This window comes from Piliocolobus tephrosceles, chromosome 14 (genome assembly GCF_002776525.5).
Source record: "Piliocolobus tephrosceles isolate RC106 chromosome 14, ASM277652v3, whole genome shotgun sequence".
In the NCBI taxonomy this organism is placed as follows: domain Eukaryota; kingdom Metazoa; phylum Chordata; class Mammalia; order Primates; family Cercopithecidae; genus Piliocolobus; species Piliocolobus tephrosceles.
This window is the reverse complement of record NC_045447.1, coordinates 53225523-53250587: the sequence shown is the minus strand read 5'-3', so window position 1 is coordinate 53250587 and position 25065 is coordinate 53225523. Positions and strand designations below refer to the sequence as shown.

At 40.2% G+C, this 25065-nt stretch overlaps 2 protein-coding genes and 1 pseudogene across 5 annotated transcripts in view; 2 read left to right on the top strand and 1 right to left on the bottom strand.

Moving 5' to 3' along the window:
* The window catches only part of PLAA (phospholipase A2 activating protein), a 43780-nt gene extending 40646 nt beyond the window's left edge, over positions 1 to 3134 (bottom strand). Inside the window, exon 1 of one of the 2 annotated variants that reach the window (XM_023203886.1) lies at positions 2545 to 3134. In XM_023203886.1, the coding sequence (XP_023059654.1) occupies positions 2545 to 2693 (149 nt within the window). In that variant the 5' untranslated portion in view covers positions 2694 to 3134. The remainder of the gene's footprint in view (positions 1 to 2544) is intronic. The other variant, XM_023203887.2, reaches the window with a different exon arrangement.
* Positions 3135 to 12126: 8992 nt separating this feature from the next.
* Positions 12127 to 25065, top strand: part of IFT74 (intraflagellar transport 74) — a 125047-nt gene continuing 112108 nt past the window's right edge. For 2 of the 3 annotated variants that reach the window (XR_002729943.1, XM_023203888.2), the window contains exons 1-2: positions 12155 to 12298; positions 17546 to 17681. Coding sequence is in view for 2 of the 3 variants with exons in the window: in XM_023203888.2 (XP_023059656.1) it covers positions 17565 to 17681 (117 nt within the window). In the remaining variant the exon portion in view is untranslated. Of the gene's footprint in view, positions 12299 to 17545; positions 17682 to 25065 lie in introns of all 3 variants that reach the window. The other variant, XM_023203889.1, reaches the window with a different exon arrangement.
* LOC111537221 lies at positions 19361 to 20348 on the top strand (annotated as a pseudogene).

Below are 25065 nucleotides of genomic sequence, written 5' to 3'. Positions count from 1 at the left end.
GACATGTATCATGAAATAAAAATTGTCAATATGTCAGACTTGAGGACACTTCTACAACACTAAAGGTATGGTTGAGACACTTTAGTTGGCATCAATAAGAACTTCATCACCTAATGACTATGAAACACTCTAACCCTGGGGTATCCAATCTTTTGACTTTCCTGGGCCACGTTGCAAGAAAAATTGTCTTTGGCCATGCATAAAATACACTAATAATTACAATAGCTGATGAGCATTTTAAAACATCACAAAAAAAGCCTCATAATGTTCTAGGAAAGTTTATGAATTTGTGTTGGGTCACTCTCAAAAGTCACCCGTGGGCCACAGGATGGACAAGCTTGCTAACCTAACCAGCTGGATATGAGAGACTAGATAATCTTACCTCGCCATGCACTAACACTGTAACTAGCAAAATGCAAGTTCTTCATCAGTGTTAGATAAATACATACAGGAATGAATTTTGAAAAACAAAACAAAAAAATCATGAGTTCAGCCAGGCATGATGGGTCACACCTGTAATCCCAACACTGGGAGGCCAAGGTGGGCACATCACCTGAGGTCGGGAGTTCAAGACCAGCCTGACCAACATGGAGAAATCCCAGCTCTACTAAAAATACAAAATCAGCTGGGCGTGGTGGCACATGCCTGTAATCCCAGCTACTTGGGAGGCTGAGGCAGGAGAATCGCTTGAACCCCGGAGGCAGAGGTTGCAGTGAGCCAAGATCCTGCCATTGCACTCCAGCCTGGGCAACAAGAGCGAAACTCTGCCTCAAAAAAAAAAAAAAAAAAAAAAGAAATCAGTAGTTCAATGAAAAACAAAATCACTTTTCAAATAGAGAATCAGTTCAGCCCAAAGTTCTTCAAGTTCCTGGTAAGTACAACCACTCCAGTGATTAAATTCTTGTCAAATTAGTACAGTCCCAAAAGCTTAATGACAGGATTCCACTATTAAAACAGGCATCCTTGACTATACTCCTTACTGCAATGGTTATGTTCTACTGGGCTTATGCTTCTACTGGATTCCATTTTAAAGGTAAAAATTTAATAACTGTACTCAAACAAAAAGTTAAATATTAGTGTTACTAAGTAGTTTTGGATATTATAGAATTTTAGAGTTCGAAGAGATCTTTAGAGATCATCTCATTCAATTCAATACAGGAATTTGTTCTATACTATATCTAGTCTAGTGGACCATCTTGTGTTGATTATACTACTTCAAAAGCCTCCAAACAAACCTACTTCTACACTTATCCCTTCCCAATCTATTCTCTATCATCAGCTAGCAGAAACTTCTCAACACGGAAATCAGATGATGTTGCTTCCTGCTTGAAACTATTTGAAGGCTTCCATTTGCAAACTCCATAACCTGGCTCTTGCCAGCCTCAAAGACCTGTCCTCAGCTCACAGCTAAATTCCTCCTGTTTGTTCCTCCGGCTGTCTGGAATGCTCTTCCAATTCAACCCTCCCCATTTGCTCTTCCACGACCAGCTCCATCCATCTCATGCTTCAAATGTCAGCTTTAAACAAACAACTCCTCAGAGAGGCTTCCTTTAATATCTCTCCACCTAATTATTAACTGTATGTTTTCTTCATATGCCAGTTTTTAATTTTTTATTGGCTTGTTTTTTAATCTATCTTCCCCATCAGACTGTAAGAAAGCTCCAGAAAAACTTGCAACTTGTCTGCCTTTATTCCTCTTCAGTATCCCAAACAAATAGGAGACACTCAATAGTTATCAACTGAATTTATGGATGGTGACTCAAATTCTGAAATTCATAACAGTGGGAGAGCTACTAAATAACAAAATAACCTCAATTCTTCTTTTTCTGAACTGAAATCTGTCTTCTAGTTCTTAAATATCCTGCTACAACCAGCCAAATCAGGGCTAAGCCCGTGAACTCGATCAGGACTGACTCCTAACCTTTTTTTTTGGTTCGTGAACCCTTCTGATAAATCCTTTGAAGGTAATGAATGCTCCTTCTCCTCAAGAAACAGCACATGCACAGAAACAAAACATCCAAGACGTTTCACTCCCTCAAGATCAGCACAGACCACAGACTCAAATTCTAACCTGGACGAGAAGAGGATTCAGCAATACAATTTTTGAGAACTAAAGTCTTCAAAAATTAAATTTTAGAGAAGACTACAGAGCATCTTTTTCGAAAATAAAAAAGGGACATGTCAGATGTCTTCAAACTACCTAACTTCGGAGGGTGCAATTGGAATCAGTAAATTTTCAAGTCTAAAACAAACTTGGGAGATCATCGTCCAAAAACTGAAGGCCCAAAAGGTAGGAGACTGGTTGCGGTCAAGTTAGCACAAGAAAGCTGGTCTCTGGTCCCCCAAACCGGTGCTCTTTCCACTTAAATCTCGATCTTACACAGACTTCCAGTAGTCTGAGAATTGGAAGGCAGCGGAGAGCAGAGGGAAGACTGGGGGGAGAGAGAGACGGCAGGATTGACAGGGAAGGGTCACTCACTTTCCACTCTCCGGGAAGAGTGCAACACAGCCGGGGGCAACCTGGGGGCAACTCCCAGGACTCACCTGTCTGGGGCCCAGAGGCGGGTAGTGCGGTCTCGGGACACGGACACAAAGGCCCCAGGCGGAAAGGGGCAGCACACCAGGCCCCGTACGTCCAGCTCGTGGGCCCGGAGCGAGCAGCTCAGCCGGTACCTGGTGGCGCCGCTCGTCATGGCCAGTGTCTGTCGGGCGCCCGGTGCCCGGGCACTGCGCAAGTCCAGTCCGTAAGGGCGACTCGGAGAGCGCCGGGCCGCGGCCGGAGAAGGGCCTGTAGGTAAGTGGCGGCCGGAGACCGGAAGAGCCCGAGAGCCGGTACGGAAGGGCGGCTGGGAAGGGGCGCGCCGAGCGGGCCGAGTGACACAGCAACCCTGACAGGCACACCGGAATTCATCATCGGCCTCAGCCCTCCATGACGCAGAGTGTGTGCGTCCCGACAGCTGACGCCGATGTGGAGCTGAGCTCGCTTTACTCCTGGGCTCGGGACTCCCCGCCGGGGAAGAGAGAAAGAGCCCCGCCCTTCCACCAGGACGCCCGACCCGGGGATCCTTCCCAAACCCGGATCTCTTCCGACTCCAGGACCAACCGTTTGTCGTAATTCGGGACGCGGGCCGGGACTACAACTCCCATAATGCCGCGCCAGTTGGCGTGAACATCCGGCGCGCCGAATCCGGATATTTTAAACCTGAGTTCTTCGCGCTGGGCATGGCGGAATGGCTGAGTGAGGTTGTTTGGTGTCTACTGTTAGGTCATCCTCACCTCTTTTTCCTGATAATCTCGAGGTTTTTGCAAGTTAACTTTGTTTTTCAATTAAAACGAGAAAGCTTGAGGCCAAATTGGGAACTATTAATCACAGAACTATTCCTCCGTTTCAAGTTATCCGAATCTCCTACGCTCTATTGTCAAATTTACAAACAAATACAGTGGTCCAAGTCAATTTTTTAAAGGTATAACTACTTTTTTCTGGCGACTTGTTAAAATGTAGATTCTGATTCAGTAGATCTGGGTTAGAGCCGAGATACGTATTGTTAACAAGCCCCCCGCCCACCCACCCGTGGTGCTACTTGCTGGTCATTATCAGATCTTATTGAGTACCAGGGTCAACATGACCTGTCTCTTTACTTTGTTTCCCTCCCATCCGCTATTCTGTCGCATCCAACTACACTTTTCTACAAACCTTTCTAAATTGCTAAGCCCAATTCACACTTTTCTGACTTCTCCCCTCCTAAAACTCCCACTCTAGGTTTGGAATCACTTTTCTCCTGGTTTAAGAGATCATTCTTGACATGTTGCCTTTTGATACTTCTTTGCTACCATATCCCCTCCTTGGGTGGATTATTTACTACTTTGCTTATTTCTAAAGCTGTATATTGTCTTTTGCAAACTCTAGATCTGTATTTCTAGCTATCTGTTAGAAATCTCTACCAATTAGTCTTACTTAAATTATTTCAGCTTTTCTCTAGCCTTTCTACCCCTTCTCTCCAGCCAATCCTACACATTAAAATATATTTTGAAATACACGCTTTATTGTTTTTTATCTGCTTGACGACCTCTGATGGCTTTCCATTTTGTTGTTGTTTGTTTGTTTCTTTCTTTTTTTGAGACGGAGTGTTGTTCTGTTGCCAGGCTGAGTGCAGTGGCGCGATCTGGGCTCACTGCAACCTCCGCCTCCCGAGTTCAAGCGATTCTCCTGCCTCAGCCTCCCGAGTAGCTGGGACTACAGGAGCACACCACCACGCCCAGCTAAATTTTGTATTTTTAGTAGAAACGAAGTTTCACCACGTTGGCCAGGCTAGTCTCAATCTCTTGACCTCGTAATCTGTCGGCCTCTGCCTCCCAAAGTACTGGATTATAGGCGTGAACCACCACGCCCGGCTGGCTTTCCATTCTTACAGTACAGCATGACATAGGGCCTTTCACACAATCTCGCTAATCTGTTTTACTAGATTCATCTCCCTGTGTTATCTCTCTTATTCTAGCCATTTCGAATTTGTCACCATTCCCTGAACATATTATACTGTATGCTGTCCATGTCTCTATGCCTTTTGTACATGCATTTTTTTTTTTAACTTAGAATTCCACTTTCTCCATCTGTCATAGTTCAACACCAGTTTATCTTCTGGTTTCTTCTAGTTCCTCTGGGGAACCAATGCAGTTTTATTTGTTGTCAATATAGTATTTACTGCATTCTAATATATTCTTTTATGTCTGTCTTTTCTACCGGACTACATTTTATTATTATCAAGACTTTTTATTTTACATGAATCTTAACCATCTAGTTTACTGCCTCCTATATAACAGGAAATGTTTTCCAACTTTGTATAGTATTCAGTTTACCAATTTTCACAGTCTCATTTAGTTCTCACAATAACCCTACAAGGTAGATAGTATTATTATTCACATTTCACACATGAAGAATTTGCCTCGTTTAAAAAATGTTAATTTGGAGGCCATTAGGTTGAGATAGCTCCAGCTCTGGAGCCCAACTCAATGTAAACAGTAAAACGAAACTTACGCTTACCTAACAGAAACAGACAAACCTCTAACTATGGACTTTCCACTTTAACCAATCAAGTAAGTATATTTTCTTAGTCTTGCTTCCACCAACCCCTTATAAAAGTTTCCCCCTCATGCTGTAATTGCCCAACTGTGTTCTTACCTGCTGCCTTCCAAAAAACCAGTGCACTGAGAACTACAAATGTTGCAGCAGGGAAAGATGAATAATCACAGGGCCAGCCGAGCGAGGAGGATGGGAGATATTTCTCAAATCCACCTCCAAGAATGTAGAGGCTAGATTTTTAAAGGATGGGTTGGTGGGCAGGAGGCTAGGAAATGGGAAATGCTAATTGATTGGGTCAAGGATGAATCACAGGGGTGTCAGAACTATCTTCCTGAAGCTGAGTCATTTCTGACGAGTGGGGTTCACAGGTCCAGGTTGTGTCTGTTGGTCTGTCAAAATGCTAAATTTGAAAAATATCTCAAAGACCAGTTAATTAGGTTTCACAATAGTAATGTTATCTGTAGGAGTAGTTGGCGAAGTTACAAGTCTTGTGACCTCTGGTTACATGTCTCCAGAGCAGAAGGCTCTATAGAAAAGCAAGCTAATTAGTCTGGGCCAGGTGGCTCCGCCTGTAATCCTAGCACTTTGGGAGGCCGAGGCAGGTGGATTACGAGTTCAGGAGATTCAGACCATCCTGGCTAACACAGTGAAACCTTATCTCTACTAAAAATACAAAAAATTAGCCAGGTGTGGTGGCAAGCGCCTATAGTCCCAGCTACTCAGGAGGCTGAGGCAGGAGAATCACTTGAACCCTGGAGGCGGAGGTTGCAGTGAGCCGAGATTGCGCCACTGCACTCCAGCCTGGCAACAGACAGAGACTCCGCCTCAAAAAAAAAAAAAAAAAAAAAGAAAAAGAAAAAAGAAAAGCAAGCTAATCAAACAATGCCAAGTTATTGTTTAAGCATGACTATTCTTTAGCAAAGTTCAAGCCTCTACCATAGTTCTAATCTTGTCTTATGAATGTAGCTTCAATCTCCATACAAGGAGTTGTGGGAGGTCACTTTTCCTTGCTTCAAAATTTAACTATAAACCAAATTCCTGGCATAGTTATTTTAGCCTCCACACTAGAATAAGCAGAAAACAAACTAACAATAAAATGACAACAAAAACTAGTCTAGCCTGTGAGGTTTTAAGCAAAATGGAGTCAGTCATGTTAGATTTCTCTCCTTAGTTATACTTCTGCAAAAGTAGTTTAAGTGCCCCTAGGTGGAGTTTCACCACTTGGGGTTTGGTGCTGCCCAATTCATGAATCACTGTCTGCTCAACTGAACTCTTTAATACTTTAATGTATGTTGTCTTATAACAGCTTGATATGAGTTTAATGCTCAATAGATGTTATTGGTTACCTTAATGAATTAATGAATAACTGAAATAACTATTTAAATGTCACATAACTAGAACGTAGTACAGCTGGGACTAAAGTTCTGTGAACACTAAATTGGGTTCTTGATACTTTAAAAATAATTATAATGTGTTTATGTGTTTAGCAGTTCAAAGGTTTAAAACAAATAGTTTATTTCAACTGTCTGTCTGCCTACAAATAACAATTCTGGATCCCCCCTCCCATATGTCTGAAGGCATGAAGGAAAAATGTCTACAATGACAGTAGTTCTCTCAGAGAAAATGCATGGAATAGTTGGGTAGCTGGACTAAACATCACAGTTTGTGTAAATTGAGGTAAACATTGCAGTTCATGTTCTCAACATGATGTTTTCATTATAATTTAATTTAAAAAGCCCTAAATGCACTGAAGAATAGCAATAATGCAGATTATACAGGAATGAAGTTGGGGTCAATATGATTCAGGCCTGGCAACTTAGTAGGAAAACCCAGGCCAACTAAAGAAAGGAATTGTAACAGGAGTGATACTTGACTTGTGTGTGAAAGTGATGGTGAAAGAATATTGTTTAGCTTTTTTTTTTAACTAAAATTCAACACATAGACTCTGGTGCCAAAACTTTGGGCTACTATAGCACAATACATACGTGAAATAAAATATTAAAATGCATTGGGAAAATGATAGAAATGTTACATGTGCAGATCTTAGAAAACTTAGGCTGCAAATATGTCCCCCATAAGGTGAATCTTGAAAAAAGAAAGTCCATATATATAAGAAAAAAACCCATAAAATGTGAAATATGGATTGGGCGCGATGGCTCACGCCTGTAATCCTACCACTTTGGGAGGCTGAGGCGGATGGATTGCCTGAACTCAAGAGTTTGCAACCAGCCTGGGGTGAAACCCCGTCTCTACTAAAATACAAAAAATTAGCTGGGCACGGCGGCATGCCCCTGTAGTCCCAGCTACGCAGGAGCCTGAGGCAAGAGAATCGCTTGAACCTGGGAGACAGAGGTTGCAGTGAGCCGAGATAGCGCCACTCCACTCCAGCCTGGGCGACAGAGCAAGACTCTCTCAAAAAAAAAAAAAAAAAAAAAAAAGCGAAATATCAACTTCATCTTTAAGGATGGTTATCAGCTTCTAAATTATATTTGTCTTGCCAGTCCTGTAGAACATTACAGAAAATGTTTCGAAGCTAATACATTTCAATATCCCGAAAGATAATTGCTGTTTAGAAGTTTTTGGTGCCCAAAAAGGAGAAAAACATTCTTCTAGTGCTAATACATTTAGTAAGCTTTTTTCTTGGCTTTTAATATTTTTTTGTTAAACATTTAAGGACACTTTATCCTTTCTTTTCATATACTTTGAAATATTGTCTAGATAATTACATAATTCATTGAACGATGGCTAACGTGAATATTCATTATGATTTTTATCGTCCCCTTATTGAAAGTTTATTTATTTATTTTTTTAACTTTTTTTTTTTGAGATGAAGTCTTACTCTTGTCCTCAAGCTGGAGTGCAATGGCGCAATCTTGGCTCACTGCAACCTCTGCCTCCCAGGTTCAAGCACTTCTCCTGCTTCAGCCTCCCACATAGCTGGGATTACAGGTGCCTGTCACCATGCCCGGCTAATTTGTGTATTTTTAGTAAAGACATGTTTTACCATGTTGGCCAGGCTGGTCTCGAACTCCTGACCTCAGGTGATCCACTTGCCTTGGCCTCCCAAAGTGCTGGGATTACAGGCGTGAACCACTGTGCCTGGCCAAAAGTTTATTTTTAAAAAGTATTAATAATGCATTCCTTGGTTTAAAATTCAAAAGATGTAAAGGATGCACATTTTCAAACCCTAACCACCCAGTTTTCCTCTTTGGAGGCTTATCAGTTTCTTGTGTTGTTCCCAAAGATTGTTTATACAGATGCAAGAAAATGTTAGCATTGAATACTTATTCACCTTAGTTTATGTATCTTGGAAAACTTTCCATATTGTATGGGAAGAAGAAAACTTTTCCTCTACCCTGTCATGTTCACTTTTCAAGGGCCTATGAGTTAAACTGACAAAAGACAGACTAACAGGAGAAAAATATCAATTTCTTATGCATAAAACAGCCAACAAAAGCAGCAGCTGGCTAGTCAAATTGTTAAACTTTAAGGCTTACATACATAACTAAGTAGGGAAAATGGTGGGGGAGAAACAGCTTTTACAGGGAAAAAAATAGAAACATTGACTTTTAGGAGAACAAATAAGAAAGTTTGTGTTCATCTATACGGTTAGGAGTGGTGTTTCCAGCTTCTTCAAGGCCATAAGTTAGGGGATTTATGGTAGCATCATTCCCCAGAAATTTTGCATTTAGTCAGATAAGGAACTCTCTGGCGCAATCTCGGCTCACTGCAAGCTCCGCCTCCCAGGTTCACACCATTCACCTGCCTCAGCCTCCTGAGTAGCTGATACTACAGGCACCTGCCACCACGCCGGCTAATTTTTTGTATTTTTAGTAGAGACGGGGTTTAACCATGTTAGCCAGGATGGTCTCAATCTCCTGACCTCATGATCCACCCACCTCGGCCTCCCAAAGTGCTAGTATTACAGGCGTGAGCCAGCGCGCCTGGCCAAAATATTTTTATACCAGCTCTGGGGTTCGTAGTCAGCCTCTGCAATATCAGTATACAAGGAGCATCGTTTTTTTATAGATGGCCAAATTTCATATGATTTTATAACTGTAGCATTATTAATTCAGTGTTGTTTGATTTTTTTCCTAATCTTTCTCTGTAACATGCACTGCTCAAAGAAATAACCTTGGACAATGAGCATATGTCATTTATATGTATGAATTCAATGTGAATATATGCTGACTTCCTAGAAGTGAAGTTACTGGGTCAAAGGACATGTGCATTTGGATGTCTATAGCCATCTTCTTTCAATACACACTCCTACCAGTGTATCCAAAATCTTAGTTGATGTACATATTCACTAGTAAGTTCACTAACTTTTCTCTATTTTATAGTAGAATAACTTAATGATGTCACTCCTCAAAGTTTCTTTTCTTTTTTAAAATTCATTTTTGTTTTCATTTTCTGTAGGGGGGGGTCTCATTATGTTGCCCAGGCTGGTCTTGAACTCCTGGCCTCAGTGACCCTCCTGCCTTGGCCTCCCAAAGTGTTGGGATTAGAGGCATGAGCCATCACACCTGGCCAAAAAGTTTACTTTCTTAAAAAACCTACACACATCCTACAAAGACATTTTTGAGTTATTTTGCTAACGTTTTTCTTCTGTGCACCCTGGGCTACATAAGCATAACTGGTCATATTCAGTACCACGTGGTATCCTCTTCATTGGGCCTTATTGCCCCTGACTCTACTGCTTACCCACTTGCCTCCTTCCCTACTCCGTCATTCTCCCTTTAAAACATCCAATCACTGCTGTACAAATCAAGGTTGAATTCCTTTCACATTGGACTATTTTCCCTATTGCAGTAGTAAATTATGGATAAAAATGTGTCCTGTCAGGGTTTGTTATCTTTGGCAACAAAAATAAATATGTAACTGCAAGTTATAATGAGTGATACGTAGTATTAAAATAATTAAATTGGAGGTCATTAGACTGGTCGCTTTAATGCACTGAGTTCCTACATAAGGAAACTGAAACTTGAAACAGAATTACAAGTGGCCAACTAGTCATCAGTTATATTGTCTTGAACTTGCCACAAGAACAGTCCAAATAAGGCAACTGCTCAAACTTTAACCAATCAAATAATTTCTTTGCTATGCTCTGCATTTACTCTCTGAAAGCTTTCAACTACCTCTGGAGGAGCCCCAAACCACTTATGATTTGCAGCTGCCCAATTCATGAATTGCTGTCTGTTCAAACAAGCTCTTTAAAATTTTAATGTGCCTAAGTTTATCTTCTAACAGGAATAGTACAGGGTGCACTGAGGACATATAATGAGGTGGGAGACCAGAAGGAGTTGGAGCACTAATCTAGTATGGACTGTCAGAGAAGAAGACCTCTCTAATAAAAGACATTTGAGTTAAGACTTGAATGATGAACAGGACTTTGGACAGTGAAAAGCAGAGGGACAAAAATTCCAGGAAGAGAGAATTGCAGTGAAAAGGACTAGAGACAGAAAGGAACTTGATACACAAGTAGTCTTACAATAACCTTACAATTTGACATAACCTGAATACTAACCAAATTATGACTTGATATAACCTAATTATAATTTGATATAACCTTAAAAGCAACAGAACCTAATACATAATGATCCGAAGTCAAATAAGATATGGTGCCTACTCTCAGGAAGCTCAGAGGTGAGCGAATAAGTGATATGTATTCCTATTCTCTATTCCTTTTTCATCATGAAAAAGATATGGGGACAGGGATCAATACTTATTGCCCAAATGAGCTTAAGTGTATTATTTAATCTCTTTAAAACTTGGATAATAGTATCTGTTCTGCCAATTTCAACTGTTAATATCTGTCAGGGTCCTTAAGTGCAAGAAACAGAAATCATCTATAAATGATATAAAAGCTGAAAATGAATTTATTAAAGGACATCAAGCAGCTCACAGACTCTTCCAGAAGCTGAAGAAACAAGCTAGAGGTTCTCCTCCCAATAAAGCCTCTGGGTACCAACACTGCAGCCTGCACCAACACACTGATGCTGGACATTGGTTGCTGGTGATAGAACTTTGCAGTCTCGGAAACGATGTAGTTACCGTGGCTGTCACCCTTACTTCAACAGACTCTGAAGTCCTGCTTCTGGTTGTCATTCAAGTTTGAGTTGGGTCCACCAAATTAGATTGGAGAGTCTAGCAAGCAATAATACTCATGTCCCAGTAATAAGGAAGACTAGGAAAGCCAGTATCTGTCACTTCCAGTTCCTGTAAGGGTGTCTGGGGGCAAGGTAAGGGAGAAACTCTGCCAAAAGGATGACAAATGGCCACTGCAAATAGGGTGGGCTCTAATGAGATAATTACATGAAAATGTTTCACAGACTAAGGGGGAATTCAGCCACATGATATAATCTCATTTTGTGGTGATTTTTAACTCCTTGAGGGCAGGCAAGTTGGAAATAATGTGTAAAATAATGTGAAAATCCCAATACATATGCAATCACATTTAAGCTGTATCTATGAAGACCGGAAGGAAACATACAGTAAAAGTTATTTTATTAGAGAAGTGGGATTTAAGATGAAGTCGTTCTTAAATTAAAAAAAAAAAAAGACACTTTCCATTGAATTCACAGTCTTCCCCACAAACTTGGATCCAAATTCTAATGAAAGGAAGCTTAAAGACGCAAAGCTTCTGGTGAAATGAGGAACAGAACAGTTGGTCCCAGAATCGCATCCATATGTCATGATGCATTGTGTACGCTATGCAGTCCTAATAGGGAGGAAAACTACCACTAATTAGGAATTTAGAAAATTGCACAGTGCTGCCTACCACGTAATAACTTCAAATGTAACCTGTTACACGTTAGCCGACGTGAGGTTACAGAGGGACATAGCAAAACTCGCTAGAGTTACTTCAGGTAAGGCGCACAGAGGTTGCTCTGATTATCAAGAAAACCGAACGTTCACATAAAACGTTTTCCGGCCGCCCGGCTCTTTTCCACTTCTTCCAAAAATCTCTGAAGAGTGGTGAAGACACAAACATCAGTCTTCCATTCTCGCGAGAGCTCCGCGTGTAACCAGCGGTTGAGGCGGAGGATTGGTCACGCAGGATGAGGAGCCTCCGCTATCCCGCCCCCGTTGCCGGGATACGCCACAGCGCACGGCCGCTAGTGGGTAGGCCTGAGACCGGAGGAAAACTGCGCGTGGGCCTCAGAAAGAAGTTAGGGCACACGCGAGTCGGGCGATCGCCCCCCTTCCGCGCCGGCGGAGGTGAGAAACCCCGGGTCCCATCTCTTCCTCCCTCCCTCCCACGTCTGTTCTCTTGCCTTGGAGATGCTGATACGCTCCAAACAAAACAAATTCTAACTCTGGGTCTTAGCTGTTACCATCGGGCCAGGCATGTACCAATTCTAGTCGGGTGAAGGGTGAGAACAGACCTCCTCCAACAGCCCGATCACCCCCGCCCCCCACGACCCCGCTCCCCGCAGGAGACCCGCCAAGCACAGAGCGGAGGGAAGGACCACGATGGGCTAAAGGATTTTAGTCAAAGAAATAGATTTCTACCTGTTACCGTGCAAGGGATTTATTTCTGTCTGTGGATCACAGTGCGGGCAGTTAGCAACTTTCCACTTTTTCACGTGTGAGAACGGTTGACTTAGGGAGGATAATGACAGAATAATAATTAGAAGCCAGATGTTTTAAATTTAATACTTATCTTCACAACAGCTCTGCAAGGTAGAGCTTATTGTCACCCTTCTGTTTTACAGAAGATGAAATCCTGAGGGGTTAAGTAAGGTGGCAAGATTATGCAGCTGCTAACTTTGTCAGCACTAGTTTGTATCGCTAATTTTTCTGGATCCAAAGGCCAGGCTGCCTCTCTGATTGTGTGAATAACTGGAAATTGTGTGACTCTTTGATTGAATAACCCCGGAGTTAGTGGTATATTTGTTGCTAATGCCCCCCTCTTAATCCCAGTGGTAATAATATAATGGTAAGCTTTTTTTTTTTTTTTCGCGACAGTAAAGCGGTGGAAAAGAAAATTGGGTGAAATTTCTGCATGTTGTACATTTTCTCAAAGTTAGCAGGAAACCTAGAGTAATATCTTTTCTACTGGAAAGAGATGTTTATTGTACTCGTTTTCTTGTGGAAAAACCATTTTGATCATACACCCTGTCTTCCTTTTCAAACAGTCGTTTCTTGAAATTACTTTTTCCATTTGAAATTCTTTTGCTTTCTACATAGAGTTCAAAATGGCAAGGAATTAGAATCAGGGAGCTAGTGGGGTCAGGAAAATTGGTGTGAACATATTCAAATGAGAGATCTGAATGGAAATTTCAGATAAACAATTGAAAACTCAAAATTGGTGCCCAGTTGAAAGGGCAGAACTGTAGACATTGGTTAGTGAGCCATGCATGTAGTTGGAGTTACAAAGATGCATGATTGTAGAAAGGATAGAAGCAATCCAAGGACTGATTATGAATAATGCTAAGAGAAGTCAGAAAAGTAGTACTGGACATACAGTGTAGAAACAGAGAAATCATTTTAGTCCAACACACACTTTGTTTGCTTTTTAACAATTTAGTAAATTTTTGTAATTGGCAGTACCTTTATGTAGGAGGAAATTTAAAAGGTACAAAAGAGAACAAAGTTTTTGCTTGTCACTGAGACAGATATTGGGGATATAAAGATGATTAAGATTCAGCTCTTGCCATAAAGGGCAAGAAATACTTAAGCAGATCATTTCAAGTGGTGTGATAGCTTCTGGAATAAAGAAATACACAGGATGCATGGTAGCACATAGAACAGGTCTATACACTGAAATTGAAGAAGACGAAGATTCCGAGACCAGTTATGGACTAGTCATGGAAGGATTCCCTGAGAAAGTAACAGGCAAAATGTGTGTTAGGCAAGGGGACCACTTAAGAGGCTGGTATAATAGTCCACTTGAGTCAGTGATGCCCTGAATTGGCCAGTGCTGTAGGAATAGAGAGTAAAGTACCTGTTAAACACTTATTAACAAAATCAGTAGAACTAAACAAAACAAACTCAGTAGAACTATGTGATCAGCCATGGGAAGTGAGGGAGAGGGAGATATCAGGGTCTAAGTTTCTGACTTCTGTGACTAGGAGGTGATACCAAGAGGAAGGACAAATTTTGCGGAGCTGATAATGAGTTTGGATTATATATGTTTATTTTGAAATATTTAGATGTCTAAGTGGAGATGTTATTATTTGGATATAAACACCACAAGCTGAGTGCTAAAATAAGGGCTGAGCATATGAAATTGTGTGGAATCAGTTATTAATTGTTAAAACCCTGAGTGTGGATAAGTGGGCCAAGGAGAGTTTAGAGAGAGAAAAGAAAAAGATGGTGGATGGTATCTTAGAAAATGCTCTATATAAGCATTTCAGTCTCAAGGAGACAGAAAGAAGAACCAGAAGAGAGGTAAGTGTCATGGAGATGTTTCATATAAATGTGGACACCAGTAAAGTAGGATGACATTTACATCACTGGCAGTATTGGCAATGGTCATTTGAATCAAACAGTAGCAATCCAGGAGATAGTGGGAAACGAAGCAGTAGAAAATAGTAGATATAAGCTATTCTTTTTTTTTTTTTTTTTGAGACAGAGTCTCGCTCTGTTGCCCAGGCTGGAGTGCAGTGGCTCGATCTCGGCTCACTACAAGGTCTGCCTCCTAGGTTCACGCCATTCTCCTGCCTCAGCCTCCCGATTAGCTGGGACTACAGGTGCTTGCCACCATACCCGGCTAATTTTTTGTGTTTTTTAGTAGAGATGGTGTTTCACCGTGTTAGCCAGGATGGTCTCGATCTCCTGACTTCATGATCCGCCAGCCTCAGCTTCCCAAAGAGCTGGGATTACAGGCGTGAGCCTCTGCGCCCGGCTGGATATAAGCTATTCATAAGAATTTGGCTGCATAAGGGAAGGATATATGGGACAGTTAGATAGAGGTGGTTGCAGGGTCAAGAAAGAAGTCTTTGAAGGTAGAAAAGAATGGAACATGGTAACAGACTGAAGGAAAGGAGAAAGTTTAAAGATATTGGTAGCAGTGAATGTAATGCCACAAAGAAGATGGGATCAAGGGTAAATCAGAGTAGAGATTGATCTTGAATGAGAGAAGGAATGGCTGTTGAGATAGGAGGGCAGAATGGATGTAGAGAAGTTTATGTGCCCCAAAAGTGATGGAGTTCAAGTTGTAATTTTCTTAAATGAGTCATCTGCTAAGAGTGGCAGGAACAGAGATCGAAAAGTAGTTAAGGATGAGAATTATCAAGTAGAGAGGTATCTTAACAAGGCTAAATACTTTCTGAAATGAGGATCCAACTAAGATTTGTGACTATCACTTTGCAGTACCCCAGTCTGTACAGTTGTATGATTTCCACCAGCAATGTTCAGCACTTCAGGTTGGATGTGGAGAAGGGTTTCTGATTTTGCCAGATGGGTGGAGAAGAGTTCCAGGATACAAATTAGCTGATGGTGCTCATGAGACACTAATTTCATGAGAGAAGGAGGAGAGTTCTTAACCACCTTTGTCAGGGTATCATTAGTGACTTCTTGGATGGGGACTCCATTGGATATTTCAGTTTTCATCTTACTTGAATTTCCAACTGTAAATGGCATGGCTTGTTCCTGCCTTCTCTTGGCATCTCTGACATACACTCCTGGTTTTTTTCTTTGCTTTCTGGGCCTTAATTTTCATTCTCTCATACTAGATTTTCCTCTTCTGTGTGATCTGTATGTATTGACGTTCCTCAGGACAATCTTGGGTACTATTCTCTTTTTCTCCATATTCTCTCTCTAAATAAGTATCTTCATAACTATTTTATATGACCTACAATAGGACATACATTTTTATATTGTAGCCTAGTAAACACATATGTGTAAATTTATGTAAATATAGCTGAAACAAAAATTTACTGAAACAATGTTTACCCTTTGTATGTTCAATGAACTCTTTTTGTTTAAATTTTATTTCACATTTTAGTATCTTGGTCATAACCTGCAAAATTGTTTTCAGAACTCACTAATGGATGTGACCAACAATTTGAAAACTACTACTCTAAATTATGAGACAATTTTAAATAATATTATATTCTGATGAATAAAGGAGAGGGCTGATAAACTGGGAGAAAATGAGTGAATTAAGGAAACGGTTTAAAGGCAGGTGTAGCAGGAATGAAGATGAGAAAAGGGTAGAAGGAGAGAGGACCCAAGAATAGAGTATTTCAATTAAGATGTTTGAGATGAAGCAATTCCAGATGATGACAAGCTCCATGTATTGCCGTGGCTATGAATGACTGAAATGGAGTTAAGATCATTGCTAAAGTTGAGGTAAGGGAACTGTGAAGCTGGAATGTTAGGTGTTGGATCTAGTATCCAAATGGAAGTCATCCAGGATGATGGTGAGATTGGAACAGAGAAGCTGTGAACTAGGTACAAAAGACTTTAGTAAAGATAGAGTAGCGATTAGGAAGTCACTAATTACCAGCAACCAGGAAAGATCAAGGCAATATTGTTGCATTCCCGGATCCTCAGAGGAAGTGAATCTTGTTTATTTTTATTTTATTTTATTTATTTTATTTTATTATTTATTTTATTTTATTATTTATTTTATTTATTTATTTATTTATTTATTTATTTATTTATTTATTTATTTTTTCAGGGATGAAGTCTCGCTCTGTCACCCAGGCTGGAGTGCAGTAGTGCAATCTCATCTCACTGCAAACTCCGTCTTCTGGGTTCACACCATTCTCCTGCCTCAGCCTCCCGAGTAGCTGGGACTACAGGCGCCCGCCACTACGCCCAGCTAATTTTTTGTATTTTTAGTAGAGACAGGGTTTCACTGTGTTAGCCAGCATGGTCTTGATCTCTCGACCTCGTGATCCACCTTCCTCGGCCTGCCAAAGTGCTGGGATTACAGGCATGAGCCACTGCGCCTGGCCTCTTGTTTATTTTTTTAAAGGTGTGGAAGAATATTTTGAAAGTGACATTGGGGAGCAAGAAAAGTGCCACCTCCTTTGCTTTAAAAGAGGACAGGAAGCTAAAACACATGGACTACTGAAAGTGTTACTCTCAGTGGAAGCCAAGATTCTGTTAAAGTTAAGAAAATAGAAAGTATTTGTAACAAGATTCAGAATATAAGAGAGTTAATTGTGGACCAGAAAATGCAGAGAAAAGATTAAGAGCAAAGAAAGATGTTGGCTGTGACAGGAGAGAAAACTTACCAGAGTATGGGATGAGAATACTAAAGAAATAGATAACTACAGGGGCTTGCATTTTGGTAAGATAATAGGAAGATGAGGAAGGAATGTTGCAAGAAACAATCTCATAGTTCTAAATGGAGCACGATGTCAAATTTGAACAAAGTTAACCTTGTAGTGGTACACAGAATGGCAGCTTGCAAGAACAATTGTGAATTAAATGTAAGTGTATGATGGGTCATTATTGTCTTGCTAGAGAAGACATCAAAGGATTGAACTGTTTATTGCTTCCAAACAGTGATTAAAGTAAAGAAACAATGGCCAGCAATCACAAATCTTCAGCAGCTCGCCCTGTTTCAAGAGGTGGAGTTGGATTAACAGGAAGGCCTCCTTCTGGGATACGACCCCTATCAGGAAATAGAGTGGCAACTGCAGTAAGTTTGAAACAAATCTATTTACTTTGGGAGGCCAAGGTGGGAGGACCACTTGAGTCCAGGAGACTGGGGCTTCAGTGAACTAAGATCATGCCACTGCACCCCAGTTTGTGAGTTTTTTACTCTTTCCACCCCGAAAAATCTGTTGAATGCTTGTGCATATATTGTGGTAGAAGTTGGAAATCTCCTCTGTAATAAGAGATTCTACTTTGTTGTTTCTTTATTTCATAAGCATATTATTAAACATGTTTGGGTTTTTTTTTGGAAAGCATCTGGAAATGTAAATGTGGAAGAATGTTTGAAAGACACTCTGGGAAGAAGATGCCTGCTCCTGCAGATACTCAATTTAAAACTGCAATAATTTTAGTTGAACAGTGTATTGGGGCCAGAATAAAATGAAATGAATAGACCAAAAATAGAATCAAGCATATAAGAATTTAATGATTAATGTGGTGTTTCAGATTAGTTTCATGGAGTATTCAGTAGAACATTCCAATAATTATTAAACCATTTGTTTAAAAGTATTTTTAATCCTCTCTTATACCTTTTATCAGAATTCTACATAGTTTAGAAACTTGGTATTTCAAAAATGAAACCATAAATGTAGTAGAGGAAAATGTTGGCAAGTATTTTGTATACAGTTGATATGAACTAGGCTTTTCTAAAAATGACAGAAATAACAAGTACTGAAAAGGAAAGCATTTTTATTATATATCTGAATTTACAAAAAATAAAACACCATAAAAATTAAAAGAGAAATGACACCCGGTAAAAACCTTTATAATATATATACCATATATAGGATCAGAATCTCAAAAAGTAAACTTTACTTTTTTTTTTTTCTTTTTTGAGACAAGAGTCTTGCTCTGTCGCCCAGGCTGGAGTGCAGTGGCATGATCTCGGCTCACTTTAAGCTCTACCTCCCAGGTTCATGCCATCCTCCTGCCTCAGCCTCCCAAGTAGCTGGGACTACGGGCACCTGCCACCACACCTGGCTAATTTTTTGTATTTTTAGTAGAGACGGTGTTTCACCGTGTTAGTCAGGATGGTCTTGATCTTCTAATCTTGTGATCCTTCCACCTTGGCCTCCCAAAGTGCTAGGATTACAGGCGTGAGCCACCGTGCCTGACCAACTTTGCTAATTTTTAAGTGCTCTTTCTGTATTAAGACTGCAAGCCTTATGTCCAATCAAAATTTCATGACATTTCTTTTGAGGCTGGGGTAATATTATAAAACCTATTCTAAAACTCATCTAGAATAATACAAAAATAAGAAAAAGTACAATACTCTAACGTAAAATATATTATAGACAATGAGTGAAACAATATTCTGATTGCTACAGCACCTGGAAATAAACTCTAGTGAATGTTAAAGAACTTAATATAGGAGAGTGTGTCATAAATAGTGAATCAATAAGAGAAACACACCATATGAGGAAAAGTTAGATGAAGTTTATGAGTTGATATTCTAAGCAGGATATCCTATAAAGATAATTATTACATTTTCATTATCATTATAATGTAAAAATTGGGAAACAGGCAATGGCCTGATGTTGGTGGAGGGAAGCAGGCCCAGGCTTGGTGAGGAGGCAAGGTTCTGAGGGGACAGGCTGACAAGGAGGACCAGAGGCCCCCAGAGGGGCACGGAAGGAGAAGATCTGCCTGTAGGTTTCCATTGCCCAGCTCCTGCCCACACTCCCGCCTGCTGCCCTGACCAGAGTCAGCATGCCTCTTGAGCAGAGGAGTCAACACTGCAAGCCTGAAGAAGGCCTTGAAGCCCCAGGAGAGGCCCTGGGCCTGGTGGGTGCGCAGGCTCCTGCTACTGAGGAGTAGGAGACTGCCTCCTCCTCTTCTATTGTAGTGGAAGTCACTCGGGGGAGGTGCCTGCTGCTGAGTCACCGGGTCCTCCCCAGAGTCCTCAGGAGCCTCCACCCTCCCCAGTACCATCAGCTACACTCTCTGGAGCCAATCTGATGAGGACTCCAGCAACCAAGAAGAGGAGGGGCCAAGCGCCTTTCCTGACCTGGAGTCTAGCTTCCAAGCAGCACTCAGTAGGAAAGTGGCTGAGTTGGTTCATTTTCTGCTCCTTAAGTATTGAGCCAGGGAGCCAGTCACAAAGGCAGAAATGCTGGAGAGTGTCATGAGAAATTGCCAGTACTTCTTTCGTGTGATCTTCAGCAAAGCCTCTGATTCCTTGCAGCTGGTCTTTGGCATCGAGCTGATGGAAGTGGACCTAATCGGCCACTTGTACATCTTTGTCACCTGCCTGGGCCTCTCCTACGATGGCCTGCTGGGTGACAATCAGATCATGCCCAAGACAGGCCTCCTGATAATCGTCCTGGCCATAATTGCAAAAGAGGGCGACTGCGCCCCTGAGGAGAAAATCTGGGAGGAGCTGAGTGTATTGGAGGTGTTTGAGGGGAGGCAGCACAGTATCTTTGCGGATCCCAGGAAGCTGCTCACCCAAGATTTTGTGCGGGAAAACTACCTGGAGTACCAGCAGGTGCCCGGCAGTGATCCTGCATGCTACAAGTTCCTGTGGGGTCCAAGGGCCCTTGTTGAAACCAGCTATGTGAAAGTCCTGTACCATATGCTAAAGATCAGTAGAGGACCTCACTTTTCCTACTCACCCCTGCATGAATGGGCTTTGAGAGAGGGGGAAGAGTGAGTCCGAGCACGCGTTGTGCCAGGGCCAGTGGGAGGGGGTCTGGGCCAGTGCACCTTCCAGGGCCCCATCCATTAGCTTCCACTGCCTTATGTGACATGAGGCGCATTCTTCACTCTTTGAAGAGAGCAGTCAGCATTCTCAGTTTTGGGTTTCTGTTGTATTGGATGACTTGGAGATTTATCTTTGTTTCCTGTTGGAATTGTTCAAATGTTTCTTTTAACAGATGGTTGAATGAACTTCAGCATCCACGTTTGTGAATGGCAGTGGTCACACATAGTGCTGTTTATATAGTTTAGGAGTAAAAGTCTTGTTTTTTATTCAGATTGGGAAATCCATTCCATTTTGTGAATTGTGAATTATAGCAGCGGAAAAAATATTTGCTTAAAACTGTGAGCGAATTAGCAATAACATACATGAGATAAAGAACTCAAGACATTAAAAGATAGTTAATTCTTGCCTTATACCTCAGTCTATTCTGTAAAATCAAACAAATATGCATACCTGGATTTCCTTGGCTTCTTTGAAAATGCAAGAGAAATTAAATCTGAATAAATAATTTTAAAAAATTGGGAAACAACCTAAAAGACCTTACAACAGGTGAATCTTAAACAAATAATGATATATATATCCCTATAATAGGCTATTAGATAGTCATTGCAAACTACTTTCAAGATATTTCAGAAAATAATATACTTTAACGAAAGTTTAAAAGCAGTGTTGTATCAATTTAACATAGAAACATACATTTATACATACATAGAAATGAAATGAAAATAAATGAATAGACAGAAATGTCCACAAATGTATCTGATGTTCACACAGGTGATTTCAGCTGAGAACTTGCAGAGGGCCAATACTCAAGCTCCTACAGTAGGCTAACTGCAAACTACAGATAATAATGGGTCCTGGGGTTAACTCATAAGAAAAGCAGCATTTTTGGAGGGAATGATTTTGTTAAAGTCAGATTTTCCTAAAGTTTTCAGATTTTTTTCTAGAGTTTCAGGTAATAATATTAGGACATCGTCATCAACTTAGACTGAAATAATTTTTCTAAAATCTTCACGCATAGGACAGTAAGGGTATCTTTTTCTTTTATTCAAGTAAAAATTGATAATTAAATATTTATAAAAAGAATCTGACATTTATTGGCCACCTACTATTTGCCAGGCACTTTATCTATTTGTTTATTTGTAAAATTTTAAAAATTTGTATATATTTATGGGATAGAAGAGCAGATGTCCTACATCCATATATTATGTAATGGTGAAGTGTGGGCTTTTAGTGTACCCATCACCTGAATAGTGAACACTGTACCAAATAGGTAATTTAGCAACCCTCACCTTCCTCCCACCCATCTTTTGTAATCTTCAGAGTCTATTATCTCACTCTGTATGTCCATACGTACCCATTGTTTAACTCCCACTTGTAAGTGAGAACATGCGATATTTAACTTTCTCTTTCTGAGTTGTTTCACTTAGGATCATGGCCTCTGGTTCCATTCGTATTGTTGCAAAAGACATGATTTCATTCTTTATTATGGCCGAGTAGTGTTTCACAGTATGTGTGTATATATATATGTGTGTGTGTGTATGTGTGTGTGTGTGTGTATGTAGGGGTATGTGTGTGTATATATATATACACACACACATACACCACATTTTCTTTACGTAGCCCTCCATCTCCGTTGATGGACACTTAGGTTTTTTTTCATATATTTGCTATTGTGGAAAAGTTGTGTGATAAACATAGGAATGCCGGTATCTTTTTGAAATAGTGATTTCTTTCCTTTTGCAGTGGGATTGCTGGATCATATGATAGATCTATTTTTAGTTTTTTGAGGAGCTTCCATACTGTTCTCCATAGTGGTTATACTAACTTACATTCCCACCAACACTGTACAAAGGGTCCCTTTTCTCTATGTCTTTGTCAGCATTTGCTATTGCCTTTCTTTTGGAAAAAAGTCATTTTAACTGGGGTGAGATGATATCTCATTGTAGTTTTGATTTGTATTTCTCTGATGATCAGTGATGTTGAGCACCTTTTCATATACCTGTTTAACGTTTGTATATCTCCTTTTGAGAAGTTGTCTATTCAGACCTTTTGCCCATTTTTTTATTGTATTATTAGATTTTTTTGCTAGTGAGTTGTTTGAGCTCCTTATATATTCTGTTTATTAATTTCATGTCAGATGGATAGTTTTCATATATTTTCTCCTATTCTGTTGGTTGTCCCTTCACTTTGTTGATTGTTTCCTTTGATGTGCAGGTGTTTTTTAACTTGATGTGATTCTGTTTGTTTATTTTTGCTTTGGTTTCCTTTGCTTGTGGGATATTACTCAAAAAAACCTTTGCTTAGACCAACGTTCTGGATAATTTCCCCCATGCTTTCTTTTAGTAGTTTCATAGTTTGAGGTTTTAATTTAAGTCTTTAATCCATTTTGATTTGATTCTTGTGTATGGTGAGAGATATGGTTCTAGTTTCATTCTTTTGCCTATGGAGATCCAGTTCTCCCAGTACCATTTATTGAAGAAATTGACATTTCCTCAGTGTATGTTCCTTGCATCTTTGTCAAAAATGTGTTCTGGTAGGTATATAGATTTATTTCTGAGTTCTCTATTCTGTTTTTATGCTAGTATGCTTTTTTTTATGCTTTTTTTTTTTTTTTAATTCAGAATGGGTTTGGCTGTCCTAGATCTTTTATGATTCTATATAAATTTTAGGCTTTTTTTGTTTGTTTGTTTCTGAGACAGAGTCTTGCTCTGTCATCCAGGCTCGAGTGCAGTGGTGCAGTCTCGGTTCACTGCAAGCTCCGCCTTCCGGGTTCAAGCCATTCTCCTGCCTCAGCCTCCAGAGTAACTGAAACTACAGGCGCCCACCACCACGCCTGGCTAATTTTGTTTTTTATTTTTAGTAGAGATGGGGTTTCACCATGTTAGCCAGGATGGTCTCGATCTCCTGACCTCATGATCTGCCCGCCTTGGCCTCCCAAAGTGCTGGGATATCAGGCATGAGCCACCGCACCCGGCCTTTTTTTTTTTTCTATTTTTGAGAAGAATGTCATTGATATTTTTACAAGGATTGCGTTTAATTTGTAGATTAATTTGGATATTCCGGATATTTTGACAATGTTGATTCTTCCATTCCATGAACATGGAATATCTTTCTATTTTTTGGTGTTCTTTTCAGTTCCTTGCATCAGTGTTTTATAGTTTTCATTGTAGAGATCTTTCACTTCTTGGGTTAATTCCTATGTATTTTATTTTATTTGTAGCTATTGTAAATGGGACTACTTTCTTGATTGTTTTTTTCATATTGTTCACTGTTAGTATATAGAAATGCTGTTGATTTTTGTATCCTGCAATTTTTCTGAATTTTACTGAATTTATTATTTATCAGTTCGAATAGTTTTTTTTGGTGGAGTCTTCAGATTTTTCCAAATATAAGATCATATCATCTGCGCACAGAGTTAATTTGACTTCTTCCTTTCCAGTTTGGATGCCCTTTATTTCTTTTTATTGTCTGATTGCTTTAGCCAAGAATTCCAGTACTATGTTGAATAACAGTGGTGAAAGTGGGCATCCTTGTTGTGTTCTAGATCTTAGAGGAAAGGCTTTCAGTTTTTCCTCATTCCATAGGATATTAACTGTGGATCTGTCATATATAGCTTTTATTGTATTTAGACATGTTCCTTGTATACCTGGTTTTTTGAGGATTTTTATCATCAGGAGATGTTAAATGTCATCAAATACTTTTACAATATCAACAGAAGGTTTTTGTCCTTCAGTCCAAGGATATGATCTATCACATTGATTGATTTGCATATATTGAACTATCTTTACATACCTGGGGTAAATACCAGTTGGTCACGACAAATGATCTTTTTAATGTGTTGTTTAATTCAGTTTGCTGGTACTTTGTTGAGGATTTTTGCGTCAATGTTCATCAGGGATATTGGCCTATAGTTTTCTTTTTTCTTCATATGTCTTGTCTGTTTTTTTTTTTAATCAGGGTAATACTGGTCTCATAGAATGAGTCTGAAAGTATTTTCTCCTCTTCTATTTTTCAGAATAGTTTTAGTAGGATTGGTATTAGCCCTTTTTTAAATGTTTGGTGGAACTCAGCAGTGAAGCCATCAGGTCCTGAGCTTTTCTTTGCTGGGAGACTTTAAAAAATTTTTTTTGAGACGGAATCTCACTGTCACCCAAGCAGTGATGCGATCTCTGCTCACTGCAACCTCCACCTCCTGGGTTCAAGCTATTCTCCTGCCTCAGCCTCCTGACTAGCTGGGATTACAGGCGTGCGCCACCACACCCAGCTAATTTTTGTATTTTTAGTAGAGACGGGATTTCACCATGTTGGTCAGGCTGGTCTCGAACTCCTGACCTCGTGATCCACCCGCCTTGGACTCCCAAAGTGCTGGGATTACAGGCGTGGACCACCACACCCAGCTGGGAGACTTTTTATTATGGCTTGGATCTCATTATTTGTTATTGGTCTGTTTAGGTTTTGGATTTCTTTATGGTTCAGTCTCTGCTGGTTAGATGTGTTTAGTCATTTGTTCATTTCTTCCAGATTTTCCAACTTATTGGCATATAGTTGCTCATAGTGGCCTCTAATGATTCTTTGAGTTTCTGTGTTATCAGTTGTAGTGTCTTTTTTTTCTTTCATTTCTGATGATATTTATTTGAGTCTTCCCTCTTTTTTTCATTAGTTAGCC